At 42.4% G+C, this 20,469-nt stretch overlaps 2 protein-coding genes across 2 annotated transcripts in view; both read right to left on the bottom strand.

Annotated features, from left to right (window-relative positions):
* Positions 1 to 1,469: 1,469 nt before the first annotated feature.
* Positions 1,470 to 7,077, bottom strand: abcd2 (ATP-binding cassette, sub-family D (ALD), member 2). The gene is made up of 10 exons (XM_077594319.1): positions 5,978 to 7,077; positions 5,729 to 5,909; positions 5,422 to 5,543; positions 4,716 to 4,878; positions 4,547 to 4,641; positions 4,318 to 4,463; positions 3,358 to 3,503; positions 3,151 to 3,235; positions 2,869 to 2,994; positions 1,470 to 2,795 (listed from the first exon to the last, which is right to left on the bottom strand). The coding sequence occupies exons 1-10, from the start codon at positions 6,890 to 6,892 to the stop codon at positions 2,591 to 2,593; spliced, it is 2,184 nt and encodes a 727-aa protein (XP_077450445.1). The 5' UTR covers positions 6,893 to 7,077; the 3' UTR covers positions 1,470 to 2,590.
* A 698-nt stretch (positions 7,078 to 7,775) lies between these two features.
* LOC144069220 (proton myo-inositol cotransporter-like) overlaps positions 7,776 to 20,469 on the bottom strand; it is a 29,247-nt gene continuing 16,553 nt past the window's right edge. The window contains exons 4-10 of the mRNA XM_077594407.1: positions 15,756 to 15,864; positions 12,164 to 12,327; positions 11,821 to 11,941; positions 11,245 to 11,370; positions 11,054 to 11,172; positions 10,833 to 10,985; positions 7,776 to 9,292 (exon numbers count right to left, since the gene is read on the bottom strand). Of these exons, the coding sequence (XP_077450533.1) occupies positions 9,066 to 9,292; positions 10,833 to 10,985; positions 11,054 to 11,172; positions 11,245 to 11,370; positions 11,821 to 11,941; positions 12,164 to 12,327; positions 15,756 to 15,864 (1,019 nt within the window). The 3' untranslated portion in view covers positions 7,776 to 9,065. The remainder of the gene's footprint in view (positions 9,293 to 10,832; positions 10,986 to 11,053; positions 11,173 to 11,244; positions 11,371 to 11,820; positions 11,942 to 12,163; positions 12,328 to 15,755; positions 15,865 to 20,469) is intronic.

Consider the following 20,469-nt stretch of genomic DNA (forward strand, 5'->3'; position numbering starts at 1 on the left):
TTATAACATCATCTTTACGTTCGATGTTTGAACATAATTTCATTGGGGTACTCAAATCATTTGCAAAAATAACAATTTAAGAGGATAATAAAAATACAAGTTTTCTTTTTATTCTGACAAAACCTATTACGCAACCCAACGTTTACTTCCCATTAAATAGCAAATCCTTTTTGTGAATTTGTCGCCGTCTAGCGGTAGAGTTTAGAAATGACCGTTTCTACAACAAGAACTTCATTTTTTTTTTAAATATTAGTTTATAGAACGCCTCCCAGTCAAAACGGATTGGAGGTCTATGACAGATACACAATTCACCGGCAGTCAGTCAAAATTTATTATTACAATGATTGAATTAATTCAATTAGCAGAACTGCCAAATGTGGATTTTGCGATGATCTGCCCCTACTATGTGGACGAAATACAGTACAGACACTCCTCAACTTACGAACGCAATTGGTTCCGAGCGATTGTTCATAAGTTGAATTTGTTTGTAAGTTGATTTAGTGCTATATTTTGTATTATAATTTATGTTTAAGGCCTATATAAGTATATTGAAGGTTTATATAAGTGCATTTGTATGTTTAAGGCTTGTATAAGTAACACGCATTGGTTTGTACTGAAAAAAAAAACATTTAATAAAATGGAGAGAATATGTACAGTACTGTAGAGAGAGAGATAGATTTATATATTAAAGAAACTGGCCAAAAGAAGCGACCGAATGACGATTGCACAGTTTTCTTCTTTTTTTCATCATAAATGATGCAGTAGCACTGTATGGCATCATTCAATTGATTTGCAAACTTTGTGCAACGTTCAATATTTGGGTCCTGCTGCTCGATCTTTCTGTTTATAAATGGTACTGAATGTGCAACGCTCACCACTTTCTGACGCGCATCAAGCTTCGTTATTATTGCCACTCGTTTCAAATGAAATGGCTTGCCTCTTCCTTGCAACTCCCTCAATAGAAGCCTTTAGCTTTTTACCAACCATATTCAATAATGGATGCATGAGATATTTAATGATACAAATGAAAAAGGTTCTTTGCACACTGGAGATACATTCACGCACTTCCGCATTGCAACGAAGAAGGTAGATGCTGGGTGAGCTGAGCTCTCACAGCGCCAGGCGTCGGTATTAGCGGCGGAAAGAAGTACTACTCCGAAAAAGACGCGAAAAACAAAATTGGACTTGCGAACATTTTTGGACTTAAACGCAATTTGCAGACATGTTCGTATGTACCGTTGTTCGTAAGTTGAATGTTCGTAAGTAGGGGAGCGTCTGTATTGCACCCACTCAATACTGGACCAAAACAGTTTTGAGTTATTTGCACCACTGCATTATTACAAGGAAATATTATTTTCGCTCTAGTTTAAGAGGAAAATACTCTGACACGTGCACAACAAGATCCAGTAGTAAAGTAGTGGACAACACCACCAATTAAAGAATCCATTAAAATAACACCAGATGCACTGTTAACATGCTCAGAAATTCGGATTTCTGAATGAATTTCAACATAAAACAACTCCAATTCTTAAAACCCAATGAAGAGCATTGGTTTCTCCTGGCACATCCCCTGAATTGGCAAGTACAGAGATTCCATGCAACTTTATATTTATTTTGTAGCATTAAATTTGCTTTGTTCGCCATTGAAAAAAATGATTCTTCAGCATCTAGATTGCTTCATTCGATGTGCACTGGCACTCCAGTCAACGGACTCTAAACGTGAGAATCATGTTGCCATTCCTGACGCTTTATTAAACTCAAGTAAAAACTCACATTGTGGGGGAAATAAACCAGCAGCTAAAATCCTGATCAGGGCAGCATTTGCAGTTTTTTTGTTTAAACACACAGTTTTACAGGAAAAAATAAAATTATGATGTGAATGATTGTCCTTCATCATCAGCCAAGGGATTATTTTTAATACCTGGACATATACTTTTTGTCCCTGGCATGTATCAGCAGCAGAAGCATTGGAGGAAAGTTCCGATTTACTGTGAGACTTAAATTCATCATAGTCTGAGTAGATTTAAAAGTACTTTTGGGGCAAAAAAATAAAAATAAAATAATAATAATATATATATATATATATATATATATATATATATATATATATATATATATATATAAACAAAAACAAAAACCACAAAATGTTGTTCATTTAAAACAGGGCTACTAAAACACATTTTGGTGCAAATCCAGGAACACCTCCCCCACTTTTTTTGTTAGGGGGACCTCTGAGGGGGGCTTTTCAAGTGCATTGTGTTTGTTCAATAAAGCAAAAATCCAACATTTCAGGTCAGACCTGTGTCACTAATCGCTCGGGTAACTGATTTTATGGGGGGAACCGGCGGGATTCTGCAAAAAAATAATTAAAAAAAGGCATATAGTGAAAGAACACAAGATTAAACGGCACTTAAAAAATAAGTAAAGTGCTATGTTAAAATTAAATATTGAGAACGTCACCTTCACTAACTGTGCTTAAAGTGGTTCAGAAATGATAAATCAATTGCCAAAAAACTAAGTAAAAAGAAACACCGGCGGGGTTTTGATGAAATGATGACCAGGCTCATCTAAAAAGATGTTTAAAACGGAGTCACTTGTCGGCCGTTCGGAGCACCGAGTCGTCACCCAAAATCTTGCAGAGCTCGTTGAGGCGCTGCTGCATTTCGGGGATGCCGGCCAGCTGGCTCTCTAGACGCTGCTTCTCCTCGGTAAGCGATAGCCGCGTGGCCGTGTCCAGCTGCTCGAAGCGCCAGCCGCCCTCGCCGTCGAACTGCAGCAGATGCGTGTGGTATTTCCTGCCGAGAGAAGGCGATGGCAAAATGGATGGGAAATACCACATTTGGAGATGTCGAGAGGGCGAATGTTTACCATAACGAAGGTCTGTGCGTGATGGACAGCAGGGAGATGCCAGCGTCTTTGGCGGCCTGGAAAATTTTGCCTTCCACGTCGATGCTAACGGCACTGGTGCACTCATCCAACAAGGCATATTTAGGCCTAGGTGAGAATGCGCTATTTTGAATTCATCGTTTCAAATCATCCTTTCGTCCGTCTACGCGTGTTGCGCCGCCATTTGTCGGCGGTATGATAAGCTATTTGGCTACAATTTACAGCACTAAAAAAATTCCCAAAAAGTATTACAGGTGTCCTTACTTGTGGTAAAACATGCGTGCCATACCCATCCGTTGCTTCTCGCCCCCGGATAGCACGTCCTTCCAGTCCAGCTCGGCGTCCCAGCCTCAAAAGTGAACAAAGAATTTTAAAACGATAATGATGTTCTAATACAATAAAACAAGGCTTTAGAACACAAAAGCCGTGGACTGTTGGTAAAAAAAATGACCCCACTTTCAGAGTTTATACCTCCTTCCCTCGTGACAATATGGTTGAGGTTGACGATATCCAAGATGGCTTCAAGGTCATTGTCATTGAGGCCTCTGGCAGCCATGTCGTCAACTGAATCGGGATAGATCACCTGGTCCCGAAGAGAGCCCATAGACATGTAGGGCCTGAAAAAAGAATTCGTATATGGGTACGTAAAGTAACATGTCTGTCATCATTTTTGTAAATAATACGAGCACGGCAGGTGCCAGGTGGCCATCTCACTTGAGTATAAAATATTTACTACTGCATCTGCTTCAAATTACACTCAACCAACCTGCTTCAACATATCAAAAGCATTGCACAGATACCATATTTTTTTTTATTGGTGACGACACCCGGCTGTTTGGTATTGGCCGATATTGTACTGATGTCACGTTTTTTTGAAAAGTACGACTGTAACTGTTATCATGGCTTTGTCTGTCACTGCGTAACTCATCGTCTGCTATTGATAAACACACATTGAAATTCACCGTAGAAGTATGAATGGACGCGACAAAATAGGGCGACAAGTTTCCCCCCTTTTTTTTACAGTCATTATGGGTGGGGCAATCAGTGATTGGAAACTAGATCTCAAAACGTGCATATTACACAACATTGCCATGTTATTCCTTAGTACTCCCCATATTCACGTCCCTTTTCGATACTCCGATTTTGGAGTATTGGGGAGTATCAGATTTGATCCCAATATTGGCGCTGATCCAATAGGGGTATGTTTTCAGAGCCATGCCCCTTTTTACAGCCTAATCCTTCATCTTTTCTCAAATGTTATTCGCGCACAATGGCAAAACTGGACCATGTGCATGATTCTGATTGAACTGAAAATAGTTCAATATTTATTCGAAGTCCCTGTTACAATGGATTGGATTACAGACGGGTTCGTCGAGAGGGCGCTCAAACACTGTGGCGATAAAAGCCTGTTCGGTAGAAAATAGTCCGTACCTCTGCGGGATGTAGAACATATGCTGAGGGGATGGTTTGTGAAGGCGTCCACTGTAAACTGGCCACAAACCGCTGAGGATGCGGAAGAGAGAGCTCTTACCGCAGCCGTTGGGACCCGTGATCAATAGGTGCATGCCTTCTTCCACCTGAAGGGCAAATGATATAGCATCCACATATTAAAAAAAAAAAAAAAAAATAGCCATTACGCTACTATTCACATCGATTTCACCTTAACATTGAGGCTGGACACCACGACGTCCCCGTTTGGTGTGATTATGGGGACGTTTTCACACACAATGCCATTTTCCACATCGATCGCTTCACCTGAGCCGAGAAGGATCAAGAGAATCCGGGTTATAATAATCCCTTCTTATTTGTGCTGGAAATGTAGCATGTACCCTTAATCTCCAGCGGGCCGTCGATGTGCATCTCTGGCTTGCTTTTCTTCTCCCCCCTGTTGACAACGCTCAGCGACGAGCGCTTGTAGACGCCCCTCTGCACATCCTCGAACACGACAAACATGTTGTGGACGCGCGCGGTGTAGCCTGCCAGTTCTGTCACCTGTCCCAAATCACACAAAGTGAGAGTGACAAACTGTAGGGTTCACTGATTTTTGGTAGGCGATGACGAAACAGGACGTCCGCCAGCCATTTATGGGACTTTACGTTTGTTCATCATGTGGACAGTGCAAAAAAAAAAGACAGAGTGAGAGAGACACTGGTAAAGATCAACAGATGGAGGATTATTCACATTAAAGCTAAGCCCTGAGAGAAGGAGCAGCAGCCAGTTTCACTCAATTCTATCCCTAATAGCCTTAGAATGATTGTACAAATGGCGCCTCGAGATAGAGTGTTTCTTTCAGTGAGATTATGGCAATGTGTTGAGACTTGCCACCTGACCACTCATCAAACCACGTGTTTGTGGGCGTGAAGAACGACATCTCGGGAATACAAGCAATGCGTTGCCGCCTATCAGCCGCTCACACCATATAATCAGAGGCGAGATGTTGACAAGACGATGTGACATGTTGACACCCAGTCTGAGATTTTGCCTGAAAAAAAAACATCGGAGACGGAATCACCAAACACTAAATTGCGTCCTCACCTCTTTGTAGGACGACATGATCCTCTCGATAGCGTCGGCCCCCGAGGCCAGGAGGTTTCGGGCGGTGGTAAAGGCCTCTGTTCTCTCGCTCACCATGCGATGTGGGTGGCCATCAGCAGATTCTGGAAAGCAGAAAATGGACAAAAGCTAAATGTTTCGTTTTCGATTGATTTATTTCTCGTTCCCGTTGTCCACCCGATTCTTGCGTTTCTCCGTTCATCCTACCCAGATGTTACCTATATTCTTTTGCCACTTTTTGGGGGTCATCGTTCACGACACGCACACCCTTTATCTAACATTCCAATACCGTTGTCAGCAAAGCCCGTGCCGGTGATGATGGGCACAGCCACCATGACGAGCCCGCTGCCGCTCCACACGTACTTCATGAGGAACTGCTCGATCATAATGTACCAGAGCCGCTTGGAGAGGATCAGGTTCATCTGCTCGGCCAAAGCGCGGTAGCACTTCTGGAGTTGCCGCATCTCCACCTGGTTGGAAATTGGAAGCATTTCAATGAAAGAGGGGGAAAATAGGTATACGGGCGGGCTCACTTTACCGTGTGTCCTCTATAAAAGGCGATTTCCTCCGCGTTGGCGATGATCCTGGAGTGCACGTAGCGCAAGTGCCCCTTCCGATGCGCCTCCTCGGCCACCAGCTTCCCGAACTTGGGCGAGCAGGCGCGCAGGACCTTGGCGGTGGCGAAGACCACCAGGCCAGCCAGCAGGGTGGGCCCGCTGGCGTTGGCGCCCCGGGAGCGAGCCGTTTGGATGAGCGTGTAGGAGGTGAGCATCACGTCCAAGACGGGCTTGGTGAGGTTGGAGTACAGATGGGCCACCGATTGGGAGAACATGAGCACATCCTCGGTGAGTGACTGGTCCGGGTTGGCCAACCTCCCGTCCATGTTGCTGACTCTGTAGTAGGTCTGATCTGTGAAGTAGGTCCTGTAGGCGTGGTTGACCAGGCGGGTGCGGAAGGCCAGGGCGAGCTTGCACTCCAGGAAGCGGATGGCGCTGTTGACGAAGGTGGCGGGGATAGCGATGAGGAGCCATTTGATGAGCTGGACGATGAAGCTCCTCGGGTGCTTCTCCACGATGGACTTGACGATTTTACCGTCCAAGCCGGCCACGTAGATGGACAGGAAGGTCCTGGAGATCAATGCCACGGAATGCAAGGACAATAAAGCCAGTTCCTTGGACAGCAGCTCGGGGAAAAGGATTTTGGCCAGTTCCAGGATCTGCTTGAAGAATTGCGCGTTCACCCCGGGGGACGTCTTGGACGGATCGGCTGCATCGCTGCTGGACCGGAACGAGCGGGCAGATCCGTTTTCGCCTTCTTTTTTACACAGATGGCCGTGGACGAGCGGGTAGAGCGTTTTCACGCCGTAGGCAGCAGCGGCGAGGAACACGGCTCGCTTGGCTACAGCCGTGCGCTCCCATTTCACTTTGGACGCCGCATGAAGGATGTTGGACATTTTAAGCAGCTTTAATCGGCTCCGATGGCGGTCCCCAAAACGCCCATAACTCTAAACGTCACTCATCGGGTCAACGTGGGAAGGAAAACACCGCTGGGGACCGCAGTGATGCAAAAACAATCCCCCAAAATATGCTCCCGACTCCCGAGACGTACCGCTACATCCTGGTCTAGAGTTTAACCCGTCATTTGGGAGAAACTATACGTTTCCGGGGTTGCCTTTCAAAATAAAACGTCTATTCGAGTGTATATAATGGCTTTTGTGAATGGCTTACTTGGGGTGGGGGTGGAAGACGACACTGTTAGGAATGTCAGGGAAGAATTTTTGGAATTATTAAAATATACTAAATTGTCGGTGCAACACAATCTTGCACATCTTATTGACGACCCTCTCCAACCGTTGTATACGTACCACGACAGGGAAAAGGCACTAGGGGGCGCACTGGCTGCAAAAAAAAATCTCCTTTGGAGGGGATGGAAAATCATGGAAGGCAAACACCTAAACTTTAGGTTATAACTTTAGATATATCATGTTAACTCTTGTGCAAAATACCCAAAGAGTTCTTTAAACCAAATCTTTGGCCATTTTGCACAACAGTTAACATGATATAAGCCTACAGATTCCAATGTGGATTAAACTAATCTGCAAAAGTACAGTTAGACACTCAGATATGAAATTTCAGGTCATTTCTTTCAAGTGAAACTAATTGTAATCTCTGGAAATCACAGTTAAACCACACATTCGTTGGCAGGCAGTCAACCCTCTTGGAGGAATCCACTCCAAAAGAAGAACACTGACATTTTGCCCCTGTTAAAGCAGCGAAATGATGAAGGGAAGAAAACATACATTTTGCTGGTTGAGTAGGACTTAAAACCCCAGAGCATTACTTATTCACCTCTTTATTTCTTACCCCTATATGGACACACTCAAATATATCTTTTTGTAGTAGAATATAAACTCTAGCCCAACATTTTACAGCTCGGACATTAAATATACGAGACATCACTCTGTCTTTCTCTACTCGGGCGAAAAGTGTAGAAACGCACAAGTTCACATGAAAAATTACAGTATACACGACCGTTGAACAGGTAAACATTGTTAACACAACTGCTAAAAGGCTAACACAATACACCAGGGGTCCCCACACCGGTCCTCGAGGGCCGCTGTGGGTGCAGGTTTTTGTTCCAAACATCCAGCACAGAAATTTTGACCAATGAGATTTCTGCAGAAAACAAGAAGCACCTGACTGCAATCCACTGAGTGCACTTGTAGGATACCAGATTGGTGAAAAAAAGGTGTCCTCTTTCTGGGTTGGAATGAAAACCTGCACCCATTGCGGCCCTTTGTGGAATAGTTTGGAGACCACTGCAATACACGGTGACAAAGTGCAGCCTGTAGGAGTACAAAATTATATATATATATTTTTAAACCACGTTACATGGTTTGATGGCAGCTTTCCAAATACAAAGTACAAATATGTCAATATTTGCACACGTGAATGAAAATGAAGAATGTTTCGTTCAGTTCTGTTTGCTCCCTCTGGTGCTACGCAAACTAACCACTGCCATCGCTCTTTGTGAAATTTGCATTTAAGGCGTTTATAACTATTTTGTGATCGCAAGTGTTCAATTAGACTAGTGAATTCTCACATTTTCACCACTTATACGCCAAATTCTACATGTAGAACACGGGAAAAACACAAATTTGATCTATTTCTAGATAAGGCTGTAGTGGAAGACCTAAAATAAGAGCCACAACAGAGAAGTTAAAGTTAAAAAAAGGGATCGCATGTACTTTTTGGATTGAGAAAGGCCAAGAGGCAGCACAACAAAACACAGGTTTAGAGATTAGCTTGTCAGATGAATACTGCACTTGGAAATGAAGTGAAACACCAAAAAATGAGCTCTTCACATTAGGAAAATCTGCCACACGTTCAGTGCTACTAGTTTTGAACAGAAATGTTTCCATATAACATGCCACATTGAGTGGACGTCAATATAAAATGATAAATGTTTGTGTCCATGAGGAAGACGCGCTGTCTCATTACGTCCTGATTTGACGTCTGTGGTTCTTGAGATTTGTCTCCAAATTTGGCGTTTATTCAGAGGACGAGCTGACAAAACATTCACCAGGTCAACCACACGCTCCCACGCTAGCATAACAGGGCATACATTTAATCAACATCTGACGCATCGTTATCCGAGAGATGGTAGTTTGACCCCTTGACCCGGATGTATTCCACCTGCCGGCCCTCGTCCGAATCGGACGCGCCGCAGGAGCAGAGACGGTTTTCGAAAAGAGCTTCGATCTCCTCCAGCCGGCAAGATTTGGTTTCAGGAAGGCAGCCGTAGATGAAGATGAAGCCCAGGAAAGCCATGCCGGAGTAGAGGAAGAATGCACCTGTGGGGACAAAAGAGGAAAATAAAAGCGTACATTTTGTTTATTTGCTTTCTCGAGAGTTTTGAGATCACTCATGAACCAACAGTGGGGGTGTACCAATCATGGATCGATTGTCAGCGCTGTAAAAGGTCATTTCCTTCTGGTGTGAGGAGAAACCTGCTGTCAACGTGTATCTCGAATACTAACAATATCGTGGAAAGGCACAATATTTTTGGGCACACATTTAAATTTGTAAGATAAAGAATTCATCACACTGCGAAATATTTCAACGTGTAATTTCTAAATTGAGGATTATTGCTTACAAATAATGACAATGTAAAATTCAGTACCTCCGAAAATGTGTACAGTGGTACCTCGAGATACGAGCTTAATCCGTTCCGGGACTGAGCTCGTATGACAAGATTCTCGTAACTCGAGCGGAAGTTTCCCATTGAAATGAATGGGAAACAAATTAATTCGTTGCAACTCTCTGAAAAAAAAACACCAAAAACAGGACATTGGATTGAAAAAAATGTTTTATTTCTTATAATTCACCATATATTGACAAAGTAATAAATAACGAGTGGTTTAATAGAAATAAAGTGTTTAATCTAACTAAAATTGGGCGGATTTCGCCGAGGGGAGAGGGGCACAAAAGGGGCGGGGGGCTTCGTTTTTTTTTTTCCACACAACGCACTCATAAACGGAACAAACACTCCACCCTCACGTTCGCTATCGATGGGCTGTTTGCTGTCATACTCTTCCCTTCAAAATATTCCGAAAATGATGCACACAAATGTCCTCACAATCGGATAACGCACGACCACTTGCCAACGAGCAGCAGTCTTTTATCAGCGATCGCGCCGCTGCTCATGGGAGCTTCGGGGGCGCTGGCTAGCGGCGCCTTTTAGCTTGTAGCATCTGTGTTCGCATCCCCTCGAACGGCGCCTATGATAGAGTGCCATTGCCTGTCGGCGTTGTGCGCACGAGTATACTTCATTACCCAGAAAGCCCTCTTTTCCCCGCGCATGCGCGTTGTGCATTTCCTGGTCTGAATAACTCATCCGGTGCTCGTAAATATTGTTATACACGAAAGATATGCAAAAAAAAATGCCATGGCCACCTGGCTTGGTCGCATCACGAAATTTTGACCGCATCACGGGCGAATTATTCGATCGAAATTTCCCCCGTAAGACGAGCATTTTGTATGATGAGCGGTCGTATGACGAGGTACCACTGTATTTCACTTCAAACCAAACAAATTTTACACATAAATTCTGTTCAATTATGAACGAGTACCCCATTTTTCCTTCCTCTTTCTGTAAAAATGCTATTTCCAAAATTGCTAAATTATGGTCACGTTATATCAGTTTGTTTCTTGTAATTCATCCTTATCCTCACAAGGGGTCACACGGGAAGGTCAAAAACCACCAGGGCTTGAACGCTCAATCTCCGAAGCGTGAGGGGAACATACTAACTATCAGACTATTGTTATTTTCCAGATTAAACTAAAAACATTCAGCATCAGGATATTTGAGGATCAGAAATTTGAGGAACTGACCATAATAAGTGAAAAACTGCGCCAAATGGAGGAACGTCAGTGAAACCAGGACATTGAAGGTCCAGTTGACGCCGGCTGCACACGCGTTCCCGGTACTCCTCGCCCATAGTGGGTAGATCTCAGAATTGATGGTCCAAGGCATTGGTCCCATTCCTTAAAGTAGCAAAATACAGCTTAACATGTGTCTAAAAATACTCCAAACAACAGGTTGTTTTACTCACCTGGTGCAAAAGCAGCCAGGTAGAAGATCAGTCCTAGCAAGACAAGCCAGGAGAAGGACGTGGGGCAGTAGTTGTAGGCCCAGTAAGTGTGTTCGCTCATCTGGCTGGAATTCGAACACCTGTGGCGAGCACATAGAGTGGCTATTTATATCCGATTCCAGCACACACCTGCATCCCGTGCTGTGACTCACCTGCCCCACGCAGCCTGCTCAATGGAGGCCTTATTGACCGGCACACAGGAGGAGGCGAGCAGCGCCGAGCCGTTGTCATGGTAGCAGAAACCGCAGGCGGGGTCCAGCATGCACGGCTCGCACAGCCTGAGCCAATGACAATGAAGAATCAGCCAGTTTAGGAGCCTTTTCATTGAATCATTATTATCATTTTTCTCTGTACAATCCCAGAAATGTTTGTAATCTCATCATTAAGAGCTATCGAACGCAGCGCCCGCTAGTTTTTGATGGATGCCCCATTTGTTCCAATTTACCAAATGGCTTTCATCACGACAACACTTAATGGACTGCAGGCAGCACAATCAAGATGAAGACAGTGGCGAATTAAAGGGATGAGTGCTTTCACAACACCGCCGCAGCTTTACCGAGCTCAATTTTCACTGACCACGCGTGAGAGCAACATGGGGTTCCCGTGTAACGACACTTCTGAGAGGCTCGTCTTAGAAAACAGAGGAGTCACCATACTATAATGAACGCCTGAGCATGATGAACCCTGACCTGCGCTCATTATGTTTTGGCTCAATTTTGAGTACTCACTGATACTTCAGGCAGGTCGAGTTGGCAGTGGAAGGGTTCAGCGGGTGGAAGGTGACGACGGGACTGTGCTGGGCCGACAATAGGAAGCCCACCGCTAACAGACACAAGCCCAGACATGTGCCTGCGGGGTAAAGAACCCCCAAATTAACAGTTACATTTTACTGTAAATCCACTTAGGAAATAATAACTCTGCAGAGAGAAAAGTTCATTTTCTATGATTAATTACGTTTCATAATCCCTTTATTTGTTCTTCATTTATCTTGAACACAAATACTATATACAAACTGATGCATTATTGATTTTTTTATTTTTTAAATTAACGCTTGGTCTGTTTCCGTCTTACCTACGATGCTGCCTAGGGTGAGCTTCCGCCGTCCCACTCTCTCGACTAGCCACACTCCCAAGAGAGTGAACAGGAAGTTGGTGAGGGTGGTCAGTCCCGCCAACCAGATGGCTAGCCGGTCATCCCGCACGCCTGACATCTGCAGAATAGTGGCGCTGTAGTACCTACAAGCCATACAGACAAGGAAGTTTGTACTTTTGTGTTGCTTCTGGGAATTTATCATGCAAACCAAGTATTCTTTTTTGCCTCAAGGTTTACAAAAAAGTCAAAAAAGCAGCCCGAGGGCCAGATCCGGCCCACCTCATCATATTGCAAAAGTGAACTATATGTGTCAACTTCATGTTTCATGCTAAAATTTGAATGAAGATTTTGGACATATAGAGAATATTTACTTTTCTTTTCAAAATAAAAAACATTGAAAGAAAAATTCAGGATATCTGTCAGAGAAACTGTCAATTCACTAATCGAATATACAGTTGTGGTCAAAAGTTTACATACCCTTGTGAAGAACATAATGTCATGGCTCTCTTGAGATTCCAGTTATTTCTACAACTCTGATTTTTCTCTGATAGAGTGATTGGAACAGATACTTCTTTGTCACAAAAAACATTCATGAAGTTTGGTTCTTTTATGACTTTATTATGGGTGAACAGAAAAAAAGGGATCAAATCTGCTGGGTCAAAAATATGCATACAGCAGCGCTAATATTTGGTAACCTATCCCTTGCCATTTTCACTTCAATTAGGAGCTTTTGGTAGCCATCCACAAGCTTCTGACTAGCTTCTGGTTGAATCTTTGACCACTCCTCTTGACGGAATTGGTGCAGTTCAGTTAAATTTGATGGCTTTCTGACATGGACTTGTTTCTTCAGCATTGTCCACAAGTTCTCAATGGGGTTTAAGTCAGGACTTTGGGAAGGCCATTCTAAAACCTTAATTCTAGCCTGATTTAGCCATTCCATTACCACCTTTGATGTGTGTTTGGGATAATTGTCCTGTTGGAACACCCAACTGCACCCAAGACCCAATCTTTGGGCTGATGACTTTAGGTTATCTTGAAGAATTTGAAGGTAATCCTCCTTCTTCATTATTCCATTTACTCTCTGTAAAGCACCGTGCTTGACGGTAGGCATGGTGTACTTGGGCTTAAAGGCCTCACCTTTTCTCCTCCAAACATATTGCTGGGCATTGTGGCCAAACAGCTCGATTTTTGTTTCGTCTGACCACAGAACTTTCCTCCAGAAAGTCTTATCTTGTCGATTTGATCAGCAGCAAACTTTAGTCGAGCCTTAAGGTGCCGCTTTTGGAGCAAGGGCTTCCTTCTTGCACGGCAGCCTCTCAGTCCATGGAGATGCAAAACACGCTTGACTGTGGACACTGACACCTGTGTTCCAGCAGCTTCTAATTCTTGGCAGATCTGCTTTTTGGTTATTCTCGGTAGAATCTTCACCCTCCTGACCAATTTGCTCTCAGCAGCAGGTGATAGCTTGCGTTTTCTTCCTGATCGTGGCAGTGACAAAACAGTGCCATGCACTTTATACTTACAAACAATTGTTTGCAATGTTGCTCTTGGGACCTGCAGCTGCTTTGAAATGGCTCCAAGTGACTTTCCTGACTTGTTCAAGTCAAGGATTCGCTTTTTCAGATCCATGCTGAGCTCCGTGTAGCGTTTGTGGGCATTTGCATCTAATGAGCCCTATTTAAATGGCCTCAGAGAAGTCACCAGCTGTAGTCATTCATAATCACTCACAAGAGGTCAAGAGGCCATGCTATGAAGCTAATTTCACCGACACAACTTTCTAAGTCACCAAAATTGCTAATTCGTGTTGCTGTATGTGTATTTTTGACCCAACAGATTTGATCACTTTTTCTGTTAACCCATAATAAAGTCCTAAAAGAACCAAACTTCATGAATGTTTTTTGTGACAAAGAGGTACCTGTTCCAATCACTCTATCAGAGAAAAATCTGAGTTGTAGAAATAACTGGAAACTCAAGAGAGCCATGACATTATGTTCTTCACAAGTGTATGTAAACTTTTGACCACAACTGTATGTGGCAGGCTCATCGGCAGACATAGCGGCCCTCGGAATCGTAACGACGACATGGGGTGTGACAGAAATGAGTTTGACAACCCTTGTTTAAACTAAACAACCAAAACAGTTTTCTTGCTTTTCACACGAGTGGCCCATGATAGAATTTCAAATCATGACCACGGGATAGGACGCTGAGAAAATGTACTTTTTGCATCCTTTACATCAACATGTAGCATATACTGTGTCTAGGTCAAACCTTGTCAAAACAAACAGGCAGAAAGATGACAGATGTGAATGACAGCTGGATATTGAGACGGAGTGGTGGGGATTCGATTAAAAAAAGGGTGAGACAGATGAGCTAGAAGATGCTATCACCTTGTCTGGATCATTGGAGCACTACGGTCCCATGCTCACTCAAAACTGAGAGGAAAATGCGGTATTTTGAGCAATGTTGCGCATCAAAGGGTTAAATGTCATATTGACAGTAACAAAAGTCATTAATTTATCAATAGCCCTGGATTTTCAAAAGATAAACTCTTCCAGGATGAAATAACATGGGAAATTAATGTGAGTCATTTTGTACCCACGTTTGTGCATTGGAAGAGTTGCACGTGTGTCAAAGGCTTAATAGCATCTGCTCAAGTTGTGTATTAAGCAAATGAGAGAGTTGTGCCTAAGTGGTGTGTTTATATACTTAATGAGCTTGAGTGTGTGATTAGAGTGATAATGGGAATGTTCCTCATTAAAAAGGGCTATATTTGCTCACAGAGAGGAGGATGGGATTTGATTAGGCCGCTTATAAACATAAATGGATTAACCCAATCTAAAAAAGAAAATGTATTTCTTGACATTTACAACATGACATTTGTCTGTTGGAGCATCCGTGCCATGTGTCAACTTTGACACCCTCTTGAAGAAAGTAAAAAAGACGTACGTCACTAAATGGGTAAAACCCAGACGTAAAATACCGCTACATCTATACGTATTGACACATTGTGAATGTTCTTGTCAAAGACTGGAGATAAGAAATCACTGGCACCATCTTGATGACAAATCATTGTCAGTGCATCATGGAAGGAAAGGATAAGGATAAGGACAGATGTACATTTAAAGAGAGACAGGGATTTTCTTTACGGATGCCACTTCCAAAACAAAATAAAAAAAACTGCATGAGTGCGTACACTATTGGCTCAGCTCTGACGGTTGCCAAGCAACAGCACGCGTCCTCAGATTGTTTACACAGCGCGCTAACGTAGTTCATCTGAAAGGCGAGACTGACACAAATGAGAATGATGGAGATGGCGAACTGATTTGATTTCAAATGAAACAAAATGTATCAGTCTAGATCCGTCCATTCATGTCTATTTTCATCCTTCTGCTTTGAATTTAAATCAGTTTGTCACTAATAGGCATCCAGTCTATTCTAACTGGAAGTACCGACAGATGGAACGGTCCGTTGCTTTGTTCTCCAGTAATCTTGAACACTAGCATACAGACGGACGGAAACAAATGTTCTTATCGACGACATTTAAACAGCCGACCAATTCGACTCAACTCACATCACTGTGTTGATTCCGGAGAGCTGCTGGAACATCTGAAGGCCACAGCCCACCAAGAGCGCTCGCCGCGTGGGGGGGTAGGTAAGCATGCGCCAGATCACTGGACCATCTGGAGATGGAAAACACAGGACAATTAAATTTCTAAGGAAACGCCCTGCTAACTAAACGGACGAGTTGGATTATTATGCATGACATCTTTTTCTAAATCATCATCGTATATCTCTTAGACTAGATATGCTTCCAGTATATGATGTGTTATTAGTTTTGAATATCCAGCAGTCTTAAAGTCATTCCAGGGTGACTAAGATGACAAAAAACAGGCAAATTTATGGTACATTGAGCACAACACATCATAGGTGAGCACTGTTCAAAGTAGCGTAATTAAAGATAATCCCCGAAAAAGATGCTTAATGAGCTGTCCGTGGTGCTGATAGCTTTTTCTTTTGTTTTTCCCCGGAGTAGCAAAAGTTGTAACAGGACGAAAGAGAGACCATAGTGGACTTTGAGAGTGATAAAGTCGGACAAAAATGAAGCCCCATATCCTCAAACCAATGCTGTCAAAGAGGAAGCAGCTGTGTGTAGGAGGACGCTCCCCCGAGAAGGCTTCTTTCAGAAAGGAAAGGCCAGACTTACACAGCAGTGTACTTCTGCGCCGACTGTGGCTCTTTTGGAAATATCTTTGGTTTGGACAGTTAGGAAGGCAAGTCAGATTCAAATGGATGAGGCAAGTAGAAACTAAATATGCTTCATTTTCGAGAAAAAAACTAATAAACCAACAAAAGGTATACAGTAGAGAACCAAAACCATAAAGATTGAAAGTACCAAAAGCAAGAAGTGAACAGGGACCATGACAAGTACCTGAACAGTAACCCAACAAAATACAGAACAGGGTTAATTGCAATCCATTTATTTGTCAAACATAAACAGAAAGGCAAATGAGGACAAAATCAGTTCCAAAACAATAAGCATATATTTTTTTCTAGTAAAACTCTTAAAACTTCAAATTCATTTTGACCGCAACATTACGCTCGTACATCACAGTGGACAGAAAACAATACAAAATGCTGTAAATATTTCCCTTGAGCCTTTTATTAGAGTTTAATTTTTTTATTAAGACTACACCACATTATGAAGAAGTGCTCCGGACGGAAAAAAGGGACCAGAACAATTTTCGTATGTCCTGAATGGTGGAGCTTGAGCTCTTGATCTCCAGTTATTTGATTATCAAGATTTACTTGCCCGGTGTTGCCATCTCACAAAGAAGAGCTTTTTTTTTAAAATCTGGAAACAGTTTATCGATCAGATTCGTAGGTTTCACCCCCGACAAAGAAGTGAGTTGGACGTGCATGCACGGACTCAGGTTACGGGTTCATTAACTCACTGGAGAGCCACCTTAGAGTAATTCAATCAGATGAGATATTGAAAGCGACTGGATGGCGGGGGTGCCAGGGGGAAAACAAACAAACAGGGAAACCTCCAGCGTTGCGAATTGTGAAATAATTGCGGGCCATTATAACCTTTCTAACTTGGTCTTGTTTACAAAAGGGCGACTTTGCATTGATATCGCAGTTACACAACTGGCTGCCCAGTAATATGTACGATTGGTGTTCCTGAGGACTCAAACGCAAGCCCTCCACCGTTTTTGAATTGAATTGAACTGAATTATTTTATTGTCATTATACAGGTATGAGATTTAAAAGTTTCACCACGAAGTGCACAAATAACCACAAAAAAAATCAATACTAATTTGCTACTCTGAACATGAATTTCCACATTATTGTTTATTATGAAATTATTTACACTAGATAAAATAATACTAATCACGACTGCACTAAGATGTGAATACAATTTGTCCTCATACTGCAGCTACATGGATTATACAAGACGTTCTTCTTGAGAGAAGACAGAAAGATAGTTTTTCCTTACCCTGTTTATCATTCACCACAGGGACTCTTCAAATATAGTTGTTCATTGCCAACCCGCTTTCAGGAAACACCTCACGCCACACAGCCAATTACAAGACCTGCTGAGCTTCATTAGTCATGTCGGATATATGCGTTTGCTGCTTGCTAATGGAGCCTAAGGTGGATACACGGCAGGTATGACGAATGGCTGATTCTTGTGTATCATTGAATTATGCCTTGTTGGTAGCAGCTATTCACGAAAGCGCAATCAAAGCACGAGGACCTTGCACAGGTGACGGAAAATTGCCGCAATCAAAAATGAAAGGCTTAGTGGGCAACCAGTCGCCCTTTCTAATTATTCTTCCACTCGACTGCTCTCATCTCACCACATCATCAGAGAAAGATCACGCCACCGCATACTTGACACTATTCGACAGCGGGGGTCAAAACACATGCTAAAAATGAAAGAGTCACTCCTAAATTGGTGGGAAAGTGGCAGCCTGAAATACTGCCGTTAAAGCGTGCGCTCGGTTGGCTGGCTCGGTACCCCTTCATCCATGCACGGTTGGGGACAGTTATGGCATGTTCAATTATTCACCAGACAGAAGAGCGAAAAGTTGGTAGAATGCTGTTTTATTTTCCATTTTTCAGATTTTTCTTGCTGCTGTGCAGAGCATATTTGCAGGTGTCAGAACAGGTTTATTTTGAATAAATTTGTTGTTTGTTTGCACCAATACCCTTTTTTGCCTTGTTTCCCTGAACGTGGGACAATTCCACGTCTTCAGGGCAACACCCTGAAAGTATAGGGTACTTAAGCATGACCCCTGAGGCCCGCCACTTGTAATTTTGATGGCAGGTACAATGTGCCTGACCATTCCAAATGGAGTCAAGATTTACACTCATTGGTTGTGTTTCTGTGCCAATAAAAATTTTGCCCAATTTTCCACTAGGGAAAATTTTAGTAGCATATGTCAATGTTAAAAAACTGCAGGATTTTTTTTAATGAACAACAAATGAGTAGAATTCTGTACTTAAATAATGCACTGTAAATTATGTCTACACCATTTTTGGGGGCAATAGAGTAGTTTCACCTCAATATAGTTTTAAAGTTGCATTCTAATTTTAGAATGTGAACATATGAAGCACGTTGAAACTAATTGTAACAAAGGGGTTTTGTTTTTGTAAATGATGGCACTTGAAAACGATTGAAACATTCCCAAATGAAAATTATAGGTGAGAGACAATACTGGCTAATGGCTTCATTCCCCAAAGCAGACATTTTAAATAGAGTCAAACTGCATATCAGCCTGGTCCGTTTTTTTTCATCATCTACTTTAAAAAAAACTTTTTCTGACTAGTGAAAGATAAATGGATTTTGCTTTTTTAAAATAGTTATTGGTGGCCTTTGTGCTGGCTTAAAAGAGATCTAGTAAACTGGTCAAATTGTTATTGCCTGTTATAACAGCACTGCTTTGATAAACTTCTGAACGTTTCCCAAATTTCGCAAAACTTCCAATTAGCAGTGTTGAATAGTTAGAGAAATCTTTATTTAGTTGAATTAATAGTCCAATTACTGGCTTACAATAGCATACAGGAGGTGAATCTTGGATAACATGATGTAGCTACTTTTAATGAAATTAGAGCATTTTTCCAACTCGACTCCTCATTCTATTGATTTGGTCCAACAATAATAAATAATGAATGCTGAGCACCCTGAAGTGCTTGTTAATACGTAAAAGATCAATGCCTTTCTTCGAGTCTAATGAATAGACAATCGATGCTGCTAGCAGCGATGGTGCACTGCACAAAGGATTCATCCGGAGCATTTGAATTTGGCTCAGTGTTCCTCTATGTAGAAGCCAATGACTCGAGTAAAGATGCAGATAATTCCCTCCTCTCCCCCAGTTTTGCAGCCTACGTCATTTCCCAGTTGGGACGCGATGCTTTTTCGTCGGTTTTTACAATCGGATCATCTCACTGCATTAAAGCGGAGCACGTCTGGAAGCGCCTCCGTGTTTGTGAGGGTGAAAGAGGCAGCGAAGAAGATTAATAAGCGGAGCGTCTCGTAAGCTAGCATTGCGAGGCCAGATTTGGAAATAAATTAGACAAAAATCAGTCAAGAGGCACTCACCGGCAATTATTACTGGGTGTACTCCTTTGAATAGTTTAAATGTCAACCACCGAATATTGCTCGTTATATTCAATGCAAAATTTAATTCAAATGAGAATGCGCTCAGCGGCAAGTCCGTACGTTTCGGCATCCCTCCAGCAAAAGCGGCCGTGCTCTCATTATCATTTCTGCGCAGATTTACTAAACAGGCTTAGGGGCCGCAGTGGAGTTTGACAAAAAAAAATGCTCAAACACAGTGAATTATTAATAGTCGGTGAGAGAAATAGAGAATCCAGAGATGCTAGAACCTCCAGGTCGTACGTATCAATGTGAATAAACCAACTGATTTAATGCTCTGTTAGCTCATATTTCGGATCTAAGTGAAAGAAAGCTTGTTATTGTAGCTGGTTCATTTCGTCAAATTTTCAAATACTCTAATAATATTGCTGTTTGTCTTTTGTAACAGTTCTTCTATTGGTCTGATGATGGTTAATAAACCTAATAAGCACTTGCCAATCACATTACTCAGTACCTGCAAGCAGAAATTAATGTAATATGATGATTTTGTTTCCAGTTAGACTCTAAGAACAGAATTCTAACCCAACTGCCCAACCGAAAGGTAATGAGCGTAAAACGTCTAAATATATGATTCAGACATCTGGAATCAGTAGCCAAAATCAATAAGTTCTCTATTTGACAC

The sequence above is a fragment of the Stigmatopora argus genome, chromosome 23 (assembly GCF_051989625.1).
Source record: "Stigmatopora argus isolate UIUO_Sarg chromosome 23, RoL_Sarg_1.0, whole genome shotgun sequence".
NCBI classification, from domain to species: Eukaryota; Metazoa; Chordata; class Actinopteri; order Syngnathiformes; family Syngnathidae; genus Stigmatopora; species Stigmatopora argus.

Excerpts from the sequence above, each read along its gene's own strand:
- abcd2 (XM_077594319.1), bottom strand. The coding sequence starts at position 6,892 with ATGTCCAACATCCTTCATGCGGCGTCCAAAGTGAAATGGGAGCGCACG. Across the intron at positions 4,464-4,546 it reads TGTCCAGCCTCAATGTTAAG|GTGGAAGAAGGCATGCACCT; the intron begins GTGAAATCGATG and ends TTTGCCCTTCAG. Across the intron at positions 2,995-3,150 it reads GCACGCATGTTTTACCACAA|GCCTAAATATGCCTTGTTGG; the intron begins GTAAGGACACCT and ends ATTCTCACCTAG.